This window comes from Gordionus sp. m RMFG-2023, chromosome 4 (genome assembly GCF_954871325.1).
Source record: "Gordionus sp. m RMFG-2023 chromosome 4, tfGorSpeb1-WG-v2, whole genome shotgun sequence".
In the NCBI taxonomy this organism is placed as follows: Eukaryota; Metazoa; Nematomorpha; class Gordioida; order Chordodea; family Parachordodidae; genus Gordionus; species Gordionus sp. m RMFG-2023.
Window position 1 is genome coordinate 9,156,375 of NC_088778.1, and position 20,852 is coordinate 9,177,226.

At 27.7% G+C, this 20,852-nt stretch overlaps 1 protein-coding gene across 2 annotated transcripts in view; it reads right to left on the reverse strand.

Annotated features, from left to right (window-relative positions):
• Window positions 1-20,852, reverse strand: part of LOC135927881 (nicastrin-like) — a 28,520-nt gene that overhangs the window by 1,898 nt on the left and 5,770 nt on the right. Inside the window, exons 8-12 of one of the 2 annotated variants that reach the window (XM_065464117.1) lie at window positions 20,381-20,608; window positions 19,278-19,465; window positions 17,013-17,202; window positions 6,489-6,567; window positions 56-216 (exon numbers count right to left, since the gene is read on the reverse strand). In XM_065464117.1, coding sequence (XP_065320189.1) covers window positions 56-216; window positions 6,489-6,567; window positions 17,013-17,202; window positions 19,278-19,465; window positions 20,381-20,608 — 846 coding nt within the window. Of the gene's footprint in view, window positions 1-55; window positions 217-6,488; window positions 6,568-9,008; window positions 9,357-17,012; window positions 17,203-19,277; window positions 19,466-20,380; window positions 20,609-20,852 lie in introns of those variants that run through there. The other variant, XM_065464118.1, reaches the window with a different exon arrangement.

Genomic DNA, 20,852 nt, shown 5'->3' on the forward strand with positions numbered 1-20,852 from the left:
CAAAAAGCATACTAATGCAATTTGTATTTATCAAAAAATAATAATAGTTAATTACAGATTGTCGAATATTCATATCAAAACATTCCTTTTGGGTTTTTATATCGGAATCGATATTATTCACAGTCAAGTAGGCCAGTGTGAGCTGGGTTAATTGGGTGTAGGGTTGTACTCTGTCTCTAACGCTAACGTAATAAGAGAGGGAAGGAAGCCGGGGATCTATTCAAGTACAATCAAATATAATGTTATAATGAATGTGTTTTTCCTCGGCGATGTTAATTTTTTTCAACTTTAAATCATTTATTTGAGCGCGTTTTCTAAATTTAATTTTAAAATGTACTCCAACACTTAGAGGGTTTGACAAAATAATTATTTTTATAAAAAAGATTTTTACTCAAAAATTTGAAGCTTTTTTTTATACTGACAATTTTGCAGTTAAATTTTAAATATTTTATCATTTATATAATGTTGTTAAAAATACTTTTTAAATAGATCTAAATACAGATACAATTTTTATTATACTCTTATAAAAGGTTAGCTTAACCCTAAATTGGGATTCTATTGTGAAAATTCATGAAATGAGCTAAAGAAATTTATTACTCAATATCACATTTATCAAAATGTAAATAAAATAATGATTTTAGATTTTAATATAATATATGATAAATTATTTTAATAGATTTCAGTAATATATTTTCAAATTTTGGTCATTAAGGCATGCTCGTTTATCTGTAAAGACATTTTTAGCTACACTAAAAAGTCTTTTTACCGGGACGCTTGAAGGGATTGTGGTATTATATTTTATGAATAACAATTTTATATCAGGATATTTTTAAAAATACTAAAATCTCGACATGAAAAAATTATATAAAATTTGTTAAGCATCAAAATTTAAATCATTATTAACAATCATATCTGCTGCTGTAGGGTACTGAAAAAAATCAGATATTAAATTATTTGTTTTTTTTCACAGGTTATTTGTTTGCAATCAGTTGAAGACCTTGATAATTCATCAACTAATCTTTGTATTAATTGTTTATTTTTAATTTTTATCCATTTGTAACCATGTCCAATCAAGTTTAAAAAAGGATGGAGCATAGTTGCTATAATATTTTCATCTTCAAATATTGTCCCAATAAACCTAGAATTATTAAATATTGATTAATTTGTTATTATTAATTTACCTATCTTCAATCCCTTTAAGTAAGACATCTAGGATTAGTAAACAAAATTCCATGTTCATTTGTTTAAAATTCTTCAATTTGATAATCAGCTGTGAAATGGTTGCACAGTAAAAAGCTGTGTACATATATTTATCTCCCTGCAAAATATCAAGAGAATCATCTAAAGTGGTTTGGGTTAAAGCCTGAGGTCTCTTGGCAAAAATATCAGTGGACGATGATCCTAGTCCAATATTTTCTTAAATAGATCTATTCTCCTTCCTCTTTTTTATTTTCATTAACAGTGTTTGATATTTTCTTTTAAAATTACAATTGTAAACATTTATGTATCTATACCCTTAAATATTTTACAATGTTGCAAGTTGAGGTAATGCTAACTGAAATTTTGGTATTTTTTGGCAACATTTTACTATCAGATTTGTTTTCTTTATTTTGAGATATTATTTTAAAATATGCTCTATAAATTGGCCAAGGAAAAATAATGTCTCAAATTGATGATGTTCCATTGATTATTACATCTTCCTCTTTATATTAATATAAAATAAATTTTTAAAATTAGTATAATAAAATAAAATTAACCAATTCCATTGAAAATAAAAATGGCAGATTTGAGATTTTTTATATAAGTTTTAATATTATATATATATATAATTTTTTATTATAGTAGTCTTAATATTTTTTAAAATATATATATATAATTAAATTATATGCTCATATGAAATAAAATAAACTTTACGTTCAAGTATTTATGTTTATAATATAAAAAAGCGTTAAATAAGTATATTAAAATGTATCATAAAAAATATCTAAAAACAGATATAGATACCTCGAAAATAATATCTAGATACAGATACTTTAAAAAAAATATCTAGATACATATATCGTATTTTTACATCTAGATATTTAACAACTCTGAATTTGTATATGAAATATTTGGAAAAATGCAGGTCGGTTCAAGGTAAAAAAAATCGGAACGGGTTCGATTCGGATTCGGTTCAGGGGAATATTTTTGAACCCGAGTTTGGTTAAGGGTTCAGCTTGATATTCAAATAAGGAAGCTAATGACCAGTTAAAAAAATTTAAATCAAAATTTATAAGGCTAGATATAAATTTGGTATAATAAAATATAAAATTATAATTTATTTATAGGCTAAATATATTTAAAAACACAAGCATAGTCATGTATCAATTTGAATTTTTTTTTATTTAAACGTATTAGCATAATCTCTTCCAAAACTAGTTCGCTCATTTTCGATTTTTGCAGTGAAAGAATGAATTTCAAAAGTGAAAAAGATCTTTCAACGTTACCTATATTAAATATATTTATATGAAAGTATGACAAATTAACTTGAGGAGGAACAGCAAATTAGATTTTAGATAAAATATTATAAATCAGGGTGCTGCAACTTAGCAGACTCCCAAAAATGCATAATATTTTCCTTCGTATCCAATCTTTAAAAATAGGGAAATCGAGTAATTATCGTTCCAATATATTTCTCTGCAATCGTTAGCACATTTTTTAAGCATTTTCTCCTGCCTTTCTTTAAGTTGTATCAATTTCTCTAAAATCATCTTGTTCAATAACTTCATCCGAACTATTATCATAAGTTTAAATGGACGTGTATATTGTTTTAATCCGACTCCACAGATTAACAAGATACCTAATTGCATCATCACCAAGTAATATCAATAATATTGGATTTATATCGTATATAATAAATTGTAAATATAAAATTCACTGAACCAGATTGAACTCAGGTTCAGGTTAGAAAAAATTTTCAAAACCCGGGGTTTCTGCTCGAGGTTCAATTTGAGACCCTAGAAACGGGAATGTAAATTATTAATATTTCAAAAGTTAATAGCAAAATATTTTAATTTCAGAATATGTAGTATATTTTGCCCATACGAATATATTTCCGGCAAATTTAGCTTTTTTAAATTTAAATACGCACTCAAAATATGAATTGAAGTTTTAAAAGATAAATCATTCCCGGAAAAAAACACATCTATGCCAACATAATAATATATTATACAAGAAAATAATCATATATTTAATGATTTTTTAAAAAAAAATTTATAAGGCAATTTTAGTGGTGATTGGAGAAGAGAAAATAATTTATTTTTTAAAAACTATTATGTCTATTTATTAATAACGATCTATCGTATATCTTTGTATTTGGGTCATTGCATGTCAAATCAAGCACCTTTCGGCAGACGCCTTTCATAATCGATAGGAATTTGTAGGCAAGTTATATCTGTTCTAATAAGTTTTTAGCTCATTAGCAATTATATTAGCTAAGATAATGGGAATTAAATGTATAAAAAACGGCTTTTTAACCTTTTTCAGATGTTAAACAATTCGTTTTAAATTAAAAACGAATTGAATATTGAATCTAATATTAATAATAATAACTAACCAATAACTGATAATTAAGGGGGAAACATCAAAATTATTTTTTTTAAATATTAGTTATTTTATGTCTAGTAGAAAATTTAAAATTAATATTTCTATGAACTTCAATATTTCTAATTTGACTTTTTATCATTTATCTAGTATTTTTATTATAATTTCTTCAACAATTAGCGCGATTGAGCAATTGTTTCAAAAAATATAGCAAATAGTGTACAAAAAACGTATAGATGGTGTTATATATTAAACATTTCATTGCAATAAAAGATTTTTTTTATCATTTAAATTTATTTCAAGGTATTAAAATTGATCTACAAGTAATATCATGCATATTGGAAAAAAAATTCTTTTACCATATTTTATAAGATAAAAATAAATTTTATAAAAAAAAAACCCTTTTAATTGCATTGAAATATTCATAAGCATCTATGTTTTTTTATAGATTATGCAAGGAACTTTAATTTTTTATTATTAATTAACCAGCCATACTAATTATCAGAGTTGTTAAAGTATCTAGATACACTGTATCTAGATATAAAAATGTAGTATCTGTATCTGTATCTAGATAGATTTTTTAGAAAGGTATCTGTATCTAGATATTATTTTAGAGGTATCTGTATCTGTTTTTAGATACTTTTTAAGATACATTTTATATACCCCTTTTTTTATTATAAATAAAAATATTTGACTGTAAAATTTATTTTATTTCATATGAGCTTATGAAATAAATAAATATATATATATTATATATTAATATTTATTAATACTATAATAAAGAATTATATATACATAAAATATTAAAACTTATATATAAAAAATATATATAAATATTCATTAATTTAAATATTATGTCCGAGTTTATCAATAAACCATACAAATTTTAATATTACAATATGGAAATGGTAAATTTTATTTTATAACTAAATTTTTAAGTTTATATATTTATTTAGATCTATATCGATGAAGAAGAGGAAGCAACAACAAGTTCTATTGCTTTACCATGGCCAATTTATAGAGCATATTTTAAAATAATATCTCAAAACAAAGAAAACAATTCTCTGATGGTAAAATGTTTGCCGTGTCTACCTAAAAATACAAAAATATCCGTCAGTATGACTTCAACGTGCAATATCTTGAAGCACATAAGGGTATAGATATTATATATTTAAAATTCTAATTTAAATTTTAAGAGAAAACATCCAACCTTGTTAACAAAAATAAAAAAGGGGAAGGAAAATAAAACTACCAAAGAAAATATTGGACAAGGCTCATCCTCCAATAATATTTTTGCTAAAAGACCTTTGACTTTAACTCAAGGCACTTTAGATGATTTAATTATTGCTTTTATTATAGATGGCATGCAGCCATTTTCAATTGTTGAAAATCCTTCTTTTAAAAAAATGATCAACACTTTGGCTCCACACAAAAATATAATTTGCCGACAGACAGTTAGTTGTTGGTAGAATTTCCCAAAGATGGGAAAATGAAAAGAAAGAAATAATTAAAAGTCTTATAGAACCATCATTAATATGCACAACAGCAGATTGTTGGAGTGCCTATCGCCGGTATAGCTAACATTTCAATTTGTATAATAATTAATTAAGAATAAATTATTTCAGCAATTTTATGAAATTTTAATTTTTAGTTCATACATAGGAGTAACCGCTCACTATATAAATCCAATAAGTTTGGAAAGAAAAAATATAGTGTTGGCTTGTAAAAGAATATAACACTACAATTCCTTCAAGCGCCCCTGTGGAAAGACTATTTAGTGTTGCTAAAAATGTCTTTACAGATAAACGAGGATGCCTAAATGATCAAAATTTTGAAAATATTTTATTACTGAAATCTAATAATTATTTATAATTATTTAATCAATTTTCATATATTATATTAAAATCATTATTTTAGTTATATTCTGATAAATGTTATATCGCGTCAATAAATTTTTTAGCTCATTTCATGAATTTTCACAATATAATATTAATTTAGGTTTATGCAAACCTATAAGAGCATTATAAAAAATGTATCTGTATACAGATATATTTAAAAATTGTATCTGTATCTTGATAACTTTTTAGACGCTGTATCTGTATCTAGATAACTTTTGAGACTATGTATCTGTATCTAGATCCATTTATAAAGTATCTTTTAACAACTCTGCTAATTATTGACGAAATTATTAGAAAAATTGTAAAAGAATAATAGAAAACAGAAAAATGGAAGCTCCTGATATATTCGAAATATTAATTTTAAATTTTCAAATGGACACAAGATGATCAATATTTTTTATAAAAATTTAATTTATACTTCCATCATAATTATTTATTATTGATTTAGTTATTAATATTAGATTCAATGTTCGAACTAATTAAGCTTTTAATTAAAAACTAATTATTTAACATCAGTAAAAGGTCAAAAAAAGCCCTATTATCTAGGTAATATATTTGATAATGAGCTAAAATTTCTTTTCAGATATTACTAAAACATATATAACGTGCCTATAAATCCGAAATAGAAGCATCAGCCGAAAATCTCGATTAATGTTTTTTCGAAATTGAATGACCCATTTATGACTTTTTTTGAAATATGAAAGTTTTCTGAGATGTCCTGACTAACAATATTTATCTCTATATGCTAACTGGTAATATCAAATAATTTAAAGCGATTTTTGCATTGAATAATTCCTAACGATAAAGATGTTTATCAAGTGATACATAATCTTTTTAATATAAGTTCTGTAAATTTGTCATGTCATCTAAATTTGAATAAAAAAAATGACGTTTCACTGATAAGAAAAGTAGTTTAATATTATAAGGATGATATATATATATATGACGATATAGAAAATGAAAATCTTTAAAATAAATAAATTATAAAATAAAATAATTACAAGGTACCCAAAGATACGTAGTTTGAAAATTGTTTCCAAAATTTGCAAGAGGAATTGACCAAAAAACAATCGATAAGGTCGTAAATCTTCAAAATAAAAAAATATGTTTGTTTATTATTATATTATGCAAGATTCGAAAAGGCGTATATTCGCTAATGAGATGGGAACTAAGGAAGGAAAGAGAAATATGATATATGATTAGGATCGCAAAACAAATGAAAAAGGTGCAAGAAGTATATGGAAAAAATACTATAGGATAAAGATGTGCGATATAAAGTTGAAGGTTCTGTCTGTAGTTTCTGAAGGTGAAGTTAGGAAAACGCTAAATAAGATGAAGAGAGGTAAAACAACAGACCCAATATATGACAGAAATGATGAAGGTAATGGAATGAATGACAGATATGTGCAATGATTAGTATCGCAGAGGACTGGAAAAAATGCGTATTTAACTCAAGAAAAATGATGATCCGATATATAGTGGCTCGTATCAAACGGATTAGCTTCGTTTCGAGAAAATGTTAGCAAATATCAAGTGAGAAGCGATGATATGCAGTTTATTAATCCCGGGAAGGAGCTACGGATGTGAGTGGTAATCCAATAAAAATATCGGGCGAATAAGAGGCACCTTATTATGTTTTTGTAGACTTGGTGAAGGCGTTTGAGAGGACATGCGATTACAAAATCGGTTTTGAGTAAATCAGGTGTAGATGAATGTTTTGGCAGTGATGACGTATTGCCCGAATGCGTTAGGAAACGACACGATGGTGATAGCGAGAGCTTTGGGTGGGGATGCATCAAGTATCGTCTTGAATCCATTATTATATATCATAGTAATGAAAGTGGTAACGAGATAGATAGTAGAAGACTCCATGGGCACTTCTATATGATGAAGATCTTGAACTACTGGCAACAAGACAACCAGAGTAAGATAAGATAATCATATTGAAGACAGTTATGGAACCAAAGATTTAAAAGTAACCAAAGGAGAAAGGTGATGATTGAAAGCAAGGGATCAGCAAATTAGGAGGTAACAGGCATTTGATAATGTAGTGTATGTGAGAAAGATGTTGTTAGAAATTTAATTCAATGCCCTAGCAGCTAGATGGTGCATAAAAAGGTAGTAGTGAAAAAGAAAGAATGATGCTAGCAAGCACAACTTTATGTAGAACATATGTAAAATTTGTCTAATAACGTAGATAAAGATGATTTCGATTTGGCAATGTGACATGCTGAACATCAATGGAGGTGCCGATTCTGCTGATAAATATGTATGTAAGAAATTCCGAAAGATGTAATTTATTCTAACAAAAAAAAACTCGTATAGTTTGTGCAAACTGTATGAGAAGCTGTATAGGCTAACGGTGGAAAAACGTGAGGAAACTAAATTGGAAAGAACGGAGATGAAAATGGTCAAAGGGATGTGGCGGGAAAGGATTGTAATAGAAGCTATTGGAATGCTGATGAGAAGAAATAGATTGAGGTGGGTTGAGCACGTGATGAGTTGTACTTCAATGGAAATAATGAGATAACCTCGAGAAGGATTAACGAGGAATAATAGTTCTTACAAGACTCCCAGGATGTAAAAAGTGGAGAAAAGGGATCAGAGGGGAAACTCGCTTAACCGGATAAACTTGGAAAGCAGCCATAAACGATGAAGATGCTACAGTCAATTCACGTAATCAGTCAAGAATGATTAATATCTTACTCATTTCGTATTGCCAGTATTTGCAAATTAAAATACCTCAAAGGTTCATGGCCAAATTTTCTAAAATTCATAAAATGGTATTCTACATATATTGGAATTACATTTTCGGTATTTAAAAAAAAACTCCCCAATAGCTATTTACCAACTCTATATCATTATTGCTTTTATGACATTTGAATTTAATTTTGCCAGAAAATGTATTCTAGCATGTGTAAAATACCTACATTATAAATTTCAACAAATTTTGTAAGGTATTTCGCATATTGATTAAGGACACCTTTTAAAATTAAAGCAATGATAGTTAAGCAGTGTGATAATCAGATCTAAACGATAGCATAACTGTGTTAGCTTTGTTTACATTCAAGAATCGGGATGTGATGTGGCTAGACCTGTGCGCCGATGCTCAATCGACGGCGGTGTTATTTTTTAATTTTTTCATCGGCATTCGGCGGCGCGCTGATTTCGCCGCCGCCTACTAAATTTTCGGTGGGGCGCGATATTTATTTTAAAAAATTTTTAATTTATAAATCAAAGTATTAAATTTTTTTTTCTAACACATTGTTAACAAAGTTAAATTCATTCCTGAATTTATTTAATGTCTCACTCCAATTTAAATTATTTTCTCATTCTCAGAAAAAGACTATGGAATTGCATTTTTATTCAGATCAGAGTTCGATAAACAACACATATTAGTAATATTCTATTGATTTTTATTATAACAAAAAATATAAATTTGGAATGCAAGCAAAATATAAAGTATGAAATATAATAAATCAGAATTCAGACTCAGCAAAATTATAATTGTCATGAATAAATAGTATTTTATCAAAATTCGTGGGACATAAAGAAGTCCTTTTTGCATTGAGTATTAATCCAGCAATGGAAAAAATTCTTTCGCTGGGCGTACTGGTTGCAGGTATACAAAGAACCTTCCTAGCTAAATTAGCAAGCCTAGGAAGTTCCCGTCGTTTTTCTTCCAAAAGGTTAATGTGCATCCTCTTCTGGGATATTATGTTGGCTGAGCAAAATATGACATTCTTGTTCTAGATTATTAATGTTGTTATAATCGTTGCTTGGATGGGAATATTTACGAGCTATTTTATCTTTATAAGAACTATGCTTGCCCATTATCTTCAACTTGAATCTCATTCTGTGCATTTCTATCATGCTCTAAATTTTTAGATGTATATTTAAAAATTACAATGATGTCGTAAAATTCGAATTTAAATATTCTGAAACAATTTTAAGATTTTAAAATCTGGGATCAAATAGAGTTGCTAGGATCTAATGTTTAAAATATAATTTTATTAATAAAAATATAAAATAACTTGAAATTCAGTAATAAGAAACCCATGGTCAAGCTTTTTTTCATATTTTATATTAAGCAAGCAATCAGATCTATTGCTTTGTAGGGTTTCTATTTCACTGCGAAATAATAACCCTAGTTTATTGTCGATCCCTTTTGGGAGGAAAGAAATTCCACCGACTATCGGAGATTCAATACTGTGTAAAGCTCATCAATCATATCTCATTCATTATTAAAGAGTTTTAAAGATTATTTTCCTATTTTATTTAGAACATTATTTATAGGAATTTTGTTTACACTGCGAACACTTTTTAGCATAATTAATATGCTATGCCAGCAGGTAGGGCAATTTAATTTTAAAGTTTTTGTATTAATTAGATTGGTTGGTGCAATGCCATTTCTATTGTCCGATTCATCAGACATATCAAAATGATCATCAAAAGATGGATCAGAGTCATCAATATCTAAGATAGTGAAGGTCACGGTCCGGTCTTTGGTCCGGACTGGACCAATACCCTCGGACCGGACCGGACCACGGTTCTTAAGAAAAAGATCGATCCAGACCGTGGTCCTAAATAAAAAGATCGATCCAGACCGTGGTCCTAAATAAAAAGACCGGTCCAGGACCGGTCTTTTTATTTGTTTAAAAAACACATTTTTTTTAACCTAATTTAATTTGTTTTATCATTTTATTAAATATAAGAGTATTATATAAACAATATAAAATTAATTATGAATAATATAATAATTAATGCAAATATTCAATTTAAATAAATGCTAATGTCATTGTTTGTAGAATTGCTATGGAAGGAATTAGAAGAGGGGCTTAATGGAGGCGGTAGATCTATTCCATTAAGAGCCCATACACATCAAAGCTTGTATTGTTTTGTTTGAAAGCCTGTTCCTTTTTTTAGTGACAAGATCTCCTGCCTTCGAAAATATTTGTTCACATGGGACAGATGTTGCTTGAATTGCTAAAAAATTTCTAGCTGCTAATGAGAGGACTGGAAATCTATATAATAAACTATATTGACTTTTACAAAATATAAAAGACCTTTCACTATTGGTTTTCCACCATACTAATATGTCATCCTTTAAAGAAACAAGAGGTTCATTTAAATAGGTGTGAAGTTCTGATATATTTTCTTCAATGATTTCTGAGGATATACAATCCCCTTCTGAATTTCTTTTTTGGGATAAAATTCTTTTTAAAAAACTAAATTCATTGATTTCCTCCTGGCACAAATGTTTGAAAATTAGGATTTAATAAATAAATATTTAAAATATACCTGAGAATCCGTTATTCCTGTATTTTTTTTATTTTGTATTTTTCTTAAATAGTTTGAAAATTTGGTCATATACTCAATTCTATTAAGAGTATTAGGCATGTAAACTTGTTTTAATCTCGGGTCCAACAATGTTGAGACATATGATTCATAACAAAATAATTCTTTGAGATATTTCTGCATTTTAACCAGCATGTTATTAAGAATTTCTTTTCTTGTATTGTTATTATCTTTTATTATATTATTTAAAATTTCATTATTTATATTCTCCATATATAACATGGAAATCCCAACTGTAGGATATTTGGATCCTGATAAATCAAGTGTGGTTTTATAGAAGGGCCTAAGAAAATCTACAGCCTCTTTAAGTTCTTCTTTTTCACACTCAGTAAAGAAAACCCCTTTAAATTGTTTGTAATTCAAAAAAAGTACTTCTTCTATAGCATCCATGTTCTAAAAATTAAATATTTTTTAAAAATAATTGGATAAAAATGTAAATACCTCATAAATTGTATTCATCATTAAATAGGAGCTATTCCATCTAATAGGGATATCAGAAGGGATTTTAAATTTTGTAATACCCTTATTTTCACATATTTGTACATATGCTTGATTTATTTTGGGTGATTTATTTATAGAAAAGGCAATGTCTCTACACTTTTCTAGGATAGTTGTAATTGTTGATAAACCTTCCTGAGATATTAAGTTTAGAATATGGGCACAGCATCTGAAACCTTTAAAGTTTTGTTCCTTGTAAATATTCTGCAAAATATCCATGCTTTTTAGGATGTTATTGGCATTATCTGTAGTACAAGCCAGTATATTCTTCTCCAATTGATATACATCAATTACTTCTTTTATAGCTAAGGATATTTCTTCAGAAGTATGAGGAAATGGGATATGATTTATATCAAGTAAAATATTTTTTAATGTAAAAGAAGAGTCAATAAAGTGAGCAGTAATGGCTATGAATGAAACTTTATTTATACTGTTCCACATATCTGTGGTAAAGCTTATTAAAGAATTATTTTTATTTAAAATATCTTTTAAAGAACTTCTTAGTTTCTCAAAATTAGCTGAAATTTTTAACTTTGTTTTTAGACCAAATTGTAGCAGTTGAGTTTAAATATTTGATTAAATTATGAAGACCTGAACTTTCAAAAGTCTTCATTGGCAGACAGTCCATTATTACCCATTTTATTATTAATTGGTTCATATGTTCAGTTTGAAATTTATCCAATGGTATTGAAGAAAGTGATTTTGTGCTTGTGGAGGGCATATTAAAATTAAGAGTAGATTGTGTTTTTGAGATATTTTCATTTTCATCATTAGAGGTATATATTTTATGTTTTATCAGATGCCTGCTTAAGGTACCTAATTATTTTATTAAGAATAAGGTTAAGTTATTTTAACAATGAATTATTTAGACAGTTTCTTAAGAAAAAATAGAACTATATAAATAATAACCAAAATATTTTAATAATAATACTGCTTATTTTGATTAATTTACTGCTTAAAAATTATAAACAATTATTTTATTACTTGTTGCTGACGATACATTATATTTGGTATTGCAGTGAACACATACTCTTTTTTATTGGGACTATAAGTAAAATGTTTCTTGGACAAACTTATGGTTTTCATATTGTAAAATAAAAATTAACAATATCTAAAATAATTCCTCTAGAAAATTTCATAAAATAAAATATACAAAAAAATTATAATAATTGAATAGTAAAGCAAACTTAAATATTAATTCATAAAATAAAATATACAAAAAAATTATAATAATTGAATAGTAAAGCAAACTTAAATATTAATAAAAGACCGGTCCGGACCACGGTCCTCAAAAAAAAGATCGATCCGGCAATCAGTCCGGTCCCGGTCTAAGACCGATAGGACCGAACCGTTGACCTTCACTACGGATAAACATAATCCATTTTATTGATATTCTCATTAAAAAAATTAGAGAAATAATTTCACCCTCAGATATCGAGTAGCTGATTTGGAATGTGAAATTGAGGAAGAGCATCTTAAATGTCTGCAGTCAATTTATGAGACAGGTCATATCTTAGATTAGTGAAGGTCAACGGTCCGGTCCTATCGGTTTTGAGGACCGTGGTCCGGACCGGTCTTTTATTAATATTTAAGTTTGCTTTACTATTCAATTATTATAATTTTTTTGTATATTTTATTTTATGAATTAATATTTAAGTTTGCTTTACTATTCAATTATTATAATTTTTTTGTATATTTTATTTTATGAATTTTTCTAGAGGAGTTATTTTAGATATTGTTAATTTTTATTTTACAATATGAAAACCATAAGTTTGTCCAAGAAACATTTTACTTATAGTCCCAATAAAAAACATAGAGTATGTGTTCACTGCAATACCAAATATAATGTATCGTCAGCAACAAGTAATAAAATAATTGTTTATAATTTTTTAAGCAGTAAATTAATCAAAATAAGCAGTATTATTATTAAAATATTTTGGTTATTATTTATATAGTTCTATTTTTTCTTAAGAAACTGTCTAAATAATTCATTGTTAAAATAACTTAACCTTATTCTTAATAAAATAATTAGGTACCTTAAGCAGGCATCTGATAAAACATAAAATATATACCCCTAATGATGAAAATGAAAATATCTCATAAACACAATCTACTCTTAATTTTAATATGCCCTCCACAAGCACAAAATCACTTTCTTCAATACCATTGGATAAATTTCAAACTGAACATATGAACCAATTAATAATAAAATGGGTAATAATGGACTGTCTGCCAATGAAGACTTTTGAAAGTTCAGGTCTTCATAATTTAATCAAATATTTAAACTCAACTGCTACAATTTGGTCTAAAAACAAAGTTAAAAATTTCAGCTAATTTTGAGAAACTAAGAAGTTCTTTAAAAGATATTTTAAATAAAAATAATTCTTTAATAAGCTTTACCACAGATATGTGGAGCAGTATAAATAAAGTTTCATTCATAGCCATTACTGCTCACTTTATTGACTCTTCTTTTACATTAAAAAATATTTTACTTGATATAAATCATATCCCATTTCCTCATACTTCTGAAGAAATATCCTTAGCTATAAAAGAAGTAATTGATGTATATCAATTGGAGAAGAATATACTGTCTTGAACTACAGATAATGCCAATAACATCCTAAAAAGCATGGATATTTTGCAGAATATTTACAAGGAACAAAACTTTAAAGGTTTCAGATGCTGTGCCCATATTCTAAACTTAATATCTCAGGAAGGTTTATCAACAATTATAACTATCCTAGAAAAGTGTAGAGACATTGCCATTTCTATAAATAAATCACCCAAAATAAATCAAGCATATGTACAAATATGTGAAACTAAGGGTATTACAAAATTTAAAATCCCTTCTGATATCCCTATTAGATGGAATAGCTCCTATTTAATGATGAATACAATTTATGAGGTATTTACATTTTTATCTAATTATTTTTAAAAAATATTTAATTTTTAGAACATGGATGCTATAGAAGAAGTACTTTTTTTGAATTACAAACTATTTAAAGGGGTTTTCTTTACTGAGTGTGAAAAAGAAGAACTTAAAGAGGCTGTAGATTTTCTTAGGCCCTTCTATAAAACCACACTTGATTTATCAGGATCCAAATATCCTACAGTTGGGATTTCCATGTTATATATGGAGAATATAAATAATGAAATTTTAAATAATATAAAAAAAGATAATAACAATACAAGAAAAGAAATTCTCAATAACATGCTGGTTAAAATGCAGAAATATCTCAAAGAATTATTTTGTTATGAATCATATGTTTCAACATTGTTGGATCCGAGATTAAAACAAGTTTACATGCCTAATACTCTTAATAGAATTGAGTATATGACCAAATTTTCAAACTATTTAAGAAAAATACAAAATAAAAAAAATACAGGAATAACGGATTCTCAGGTATATTTTAAATATTTATTTATTAAATCCTAATTTTCAAACATTTGTGCCAGGAGGAAATCAATGAATTTAGTTTTTTAAAAAGAATTTTATCCCAAAAAAGAAATTCAGAAGGGGATTGTATATCCTCAGAAATCATTGAAGAAAATATATCAGAACTTCACACCTATTTAAATGAACCTCTTGTTTCTTTAAAGGATGACATATTAGTATGGTGGAAAACCAATAGTGAAAGGTCTTTTATATTTTGTAAAAGTCAATATAGTTTATTATATAGATTTCCAGTCCTCTCATTAGCAGCTAGAAATTTTTTAGCAATTCAAGCAACATCTGTCCCATGTGAACAAATATTTTCGAAGGCAGGAGATCTTGTCACTAAAAAAAGGAACAGGCTTTCAAACAAAACAATACAAGCTTTGATGTGTATGGGCTCTTAATGGAATAGATCTACCGCCTCCATTAAGCCCCTCTTCTAATTCCTTCCATAGCAATTCTACAAACAATGACATTAGCATTTATTTAAATTGAATATTTGCATTAATTATTATATTATTCATAATTAATTTTATATTGTTTATATAATACTCTTATATTTAATAAAATGATAAAACAAATTAAATTAGGTTAAAAAAAATGTGTTTTTTAAACGGTCTGGATCGATCTTTTTCTTAAGGACCGTGGTCCGGTCCGGTCCGAGGGTATCGGTCCAGTCCGGACCAAAGACCGGACCGTGACCTTTACTATTTATCCGAATCTTCCTCATCTTTTTTCCCCAATTTTAAGCAAGGTTCACAATAAATATAAAGGCATTGTTGTGCTTTTCTTAATTTCATTCTTCAAAATAAAATTTCCAAAGTACATCCAGTTATGATTAGTAGAGAGAGTTGTTATTTTATTGTATAGGGTGGTTTAAAACGTGCAAGTCCATAAAAATAATTAATATGTATTGTTTGTGGAAATGAAATGTGATGTAGGAATAAATGTAAATGATATACATTTTTCTACTATATATAGCAATAGAATACAATTCATATGTTAATTTTATTAATGTTAATATTCAAATTTAAATAATAATAATTTAATATATAAATATAATTAAACAACATTTTAAAAATTATATACGTGGCGTCGTCGCCATAAAAAAATTGGCGACGAGCCGGCTCGCGCCGATTATTTCAATCGGCGGCTGTTTCGGCGTGAATAAAATTACCGGCGGCGCACAGGTCTAGATGTTGCCTTCTTATAACGCTTGACTATAAATGAGGCGCAAAGTAGCGTATTAACTGATTACGCAAATAGACTGATATATATTCATAAGTTAAGTTAAAAAAAAAAAATTTATTATTTGTTGATTTTATAAAAAAATAATTTATTATTTGTTGATTTTATAAAAAAATAATTTAATATTTGTTGATTTTATAAAAAAATAATTTATTATTTGTTGATTTTATCTTATTAAACAAAATGGTAAATGAGTTTGCGAGTTTTAAACAAGTACTTATTTAATTTCATCTTACTTGTCGGATTCAAACAAATATTGTTTGATTTCGTCTAAACTAAATATGGGGTAAGGTGGATTAGTCTATATATGATAGGTAATAATTGAAATTGTATACTTTTAAGTTTAAAATGATAATTCATAAGAGGTAAATAACATTATGTTTTTATTAAATATGGCTCCTAAACTTAACAATATAACAAAAAAATAATATAGCTAGGACCCGGCACTGGCCAATCTGAGTTGACCAATCTCGGACAAACATTCTATGGACTTAAGAAACCTTGATTTTAAAATTTTAATTTGGTCCGGGCCGAACTCGGACCTAGATAAAATTTAATATAAATATTATTTTTCAAAAGAATAAACACGAAGATCTTCCTATTTTCCTTCAGGGTTTATAATTTTTCCGCTTCACTAAAAAATCGCATCAGGTCGGATTTATATCAAAAATAAAATTTTGGGCCGGATCTTTGAGAAAAAAAATAATATTCAGATTGAATCGGTGGGACAAACATTTTTCTCGGATCAGGTCTGGATATGTGAAAAAATCTGATCAATGTTCTGATTAGAGAAAAATAAAATTTGATTGATCCAGCAGATTACTTTCTATAGAAAATTGATTTTGGTTAGATTCGAAATAAAGTTCTAAGTTAGGACAGATAAAATTTCCATGTCACGTGTATCATAATTAATGTAAACTTTTCTCAAAAAAATAGCACCAAATATTGTCAAAAAATTTATATTTAAAAAAAAAGAAAAATTATTTATAAACCAGTGTTCTGTTAATTTCGATAGGCCGCTCTTTAGGATCCACCGTATCATTCGTTTTGATAAGCCTATAAACGAAGTTAGCTAAATTGATTGAGAGTCCATGAATGCTGTCAATGAGAAATTCCAGATCAGATGCATGACCATGAAGGGAGCGAATGGTATTTAAATTGTCCAATATACTGTGGTAAAATCTTGATTTTCATTTTTTATATAAACAACATTCAAGTATAATACTCAGGTCAACTAACATTTTTCCTTCATCGAAATCTCCTGTTTTTCTAGAACACAATTATTTGTGATGAATTATATGCTGCATATGTATTGGTTTTAGGCTTATAATCCTCGAGGAAACTATTTACAAGTATTTAGAAAACCAAACAAATGTTGTTATGTTAATCGACATCGTACTCTAAATGCGTCTTAAACTTCAGATAATTTTTTCCGATATGTTTTCAATGGAAAGGAAATATGATTTTGATAAATTCATTTTAATATAATGTAGAGGAAAAAACCATACTGTGACTTGCCAGTTAATTATTAATTTTAAAAATTTTGAAATAGAATTTTTAGAAATAGAAGATTATGTGATATCCTGCTTTAATTTTTACATATTGGGGATTAGCTCCAATTAGAGAGCAAAATTAGGCTTGCCCTGAAGGGGCTTTGGATCGGACCTATTTTTTAGAAAAAATCGGTTCGGGTTGAGTCGAGTCTAATATTTTTTAAAAAATAGGGCCGAGCAGGTTTAGGCTTAAATGTTGAAATAATATTATATTCTAAAATTTTTGCAAGAAATAAGGTGCCTATAATTTGCGAAAATATCTTTGCAGTAATACATTCGCGAAAATGATTTCATGGTATTTAACATTCGCATTAATATCATACACTGAAAAAGTTACGAGGTAATAACGTGATAGAGTGTTAAAATATTCCCAAAATACAATTCTGCTTCAGATCATCCGACGCATATTTATTTCCTTCGATACTTCAAAAATGTGAAGAAAACTTTTGCTTGGGAACATAATCAACCTAAAATTCGGCCAAAATAACTTGCTAACTACCTTTGCAACAAATCCGGCGGCTTAGCTTACAATCACCATTATCCCTTTCAATGGATTCTTTTATTTCCACTTTATTAATAAACAAAAATATTATTCTTAAATTAACTAAACCTTTTAAGACATCTTGTCAAACAATGCTTTGTCAAATGGTCTGCAAACACATCTCAATTAATTGACTCTTTATACAAAAGGAATGGGATGCTGCTGTCGTGTCACGCTCCATGATTATCTGTTTTCGAGTATGACATGCAGCGGTGCACTAACCTTTTGTTCATTGGTAATGGATAAATCAGGCCACGAATGGTTAGAAGTTTATCTAAGCATGTTAAATATATTTCTTTTGACAAATAAGGAATTTAGATATACTTTGGCTATTAGGATAGGTTTATACATATCTCTACCTTATAACTGTAAAGGATGTGGAGTAATGATTGATTTTAAAGTTAGACATCTACTCCATTGTCTAACTGTAAAAGATACGGAGTAATGGTTGATTCTAAAGTTAGACATCTACTCCATTGTCTCGTGAACAGATGAAATAAGGCACAAAACAATTAATAAAATAATCTAAATTCATTATTCAAAGCCGATGTTCTAATGCATCTCGAACGACGAATTCCTTTGTATGGGAAAACACATGTAAAAAAAGCCCTATCATATAAATTGAATGTAATATTAAAACAGTAAAATGAGTTTTACTATACCTAGGGTTGTTAAACACGGGCTTATTCCCTGGTTTAGTGAAAGATTAAAGGTAAAAATGTTCCTGACTGGAATTGGGAATGAAAATTTTTTCAAATCAAGATGGGCTTTTACCTCTGACAAATATATATTTCAAAAAAAATGCAAGAAAAGAATAAATCAATAAAAGTAGAGTAAGGCCTCGTTTAAGCGTGATATCGTTCAAGCGATACGAAATTCATTGCTAAACGATTGCATAGCTATATTTATTTATTATATATTTTGCAAATTGTGCATCGCTCGAGTGATATCGCTGTATTTCGCGCTTACAATAAATGAGGTCCAAGGCAGAGGAAAAAACTTTACAGTGTTCATCGCATATACTAGATTCCAATTGAATTCTAAGCTTAAATATGGAATGGAAACATATAATTTAGAAAATCGTTTAGCTTGTGAAGAGGTCTGAACCCTGATTGTTGTCTTTCATTAAATAGTACTATTATACAAAAAATAAATAAAGAAACCGATTCTCGAATTCTCGTTCGTGGTCCGCTATGTAAATTCCGGGGATGAAATCGTCGGTCTTGAGAAAACTTTGCAAGGAGGAAGGTGGCAAGGGTTGATCCTTATCTTTGACGGGTTTCACATTGATTTTCTCGTAGGGGAATCTGGGAGGGAAAGGAAGGGCAAGTAGCTCAGACATGTGTTTTATCTTTTAAAAAATTCAAAATTATAAAAAAAATTTATAAGTTAATTTTATGTAATAATTGTATTAGAAGAATAGAGAAATAGGGCTGGGAATCAATATTATTACCTTAATAAATATTATGTAATTTAAGATTAATTTTAAAAAAAATTTTAATCAAATTTAAAATAATTTTAACTGTTATAAAATTAATATTATAACTATATATTTTTTTCGCGATTTAAGCCAATTTCTAGCCGGGTAAATAATCGAAACCAACTTTTTAGCAGAAAACTATCACTCTGGTCTCGGGGTTTTTCTTAAAAAGATGGCAGGCCAAATTTGGATAAAACTAATATAAAATAAAACGCCTAATTTGCACTTCACGATGCGTAATATAAATAATATTATTATATTTTTTTTAAATATAAATAATTTATGGTTATCTGTATGCGTATCTTTTTAACCATTCTATTCTCTATTCCTTAGCTACCTTCTCGAGCAAGTTGGTTACGATAATAAAATGAGCCACTTCTGGTTCAATTCTCAATCTTGGAACAATATATTCTTTTTCAGGTCACTTAAAATCAGATGGTTAAAATATAGAAATGTTTTCAAAATAAATAGCAACTAAAGGAACAGGAAGAAAATGGTCACTATAACGAAATCGGCAATATTAAGAGGTATTCACATTTTGAGGTTTTAGTGTAATAAAAAATGTAATTTATATTTATTTTTTTTGGAAAATATATTTAATATATCTATAGATATCGAATCGATATATAACATCATTTAAGCTGCAAATTTTATGGGGATTTAAAAAACAATATATTTTTATTTTCAATATTTAAAAAAAAATTGTTAGTGAGAGAGGCAACGAGAATATCATGTTAAAAATAAAATGATTTATTTTATAAAAAAAATCAAAAAATCATGGCCAACTTCTTTATCAACATTTCCGTGTTTCTTTCTGGATAAAGGGTCGGCATGTATATAGTAATTCAAATGATTAGCCAAGCCCACTTGACCAATTTCTATGAAGTGAGATATGTGGGATGTGTTGATGAGCGCTGATTGATTCACGATTTTAGAATCCAATAGTTTGGGAAATGCTTGACCAATGTTCATATCGTAGACGAGGTTGGTGGAGCCAATGTAATCGTATGATTCCTAAGATTTTTATATATTACGTATATATATAAGAATTGTGGTTTCTTTTATAAAATTAATTTAACAGTTTTCGAAAATATTATTTTTAAACTTTTTGCGTTATAAACATAAAATCAGTGTTTTTTGGTAAATGGTAAATGTGCTATAGGTCAAATGGCGTAATCAGTCAATATATGTATTCGCTTTCGTCAAGCCCGGGTAATACCTTACCATCTGCACATGCCAGAATACATCTCTGAGAAAA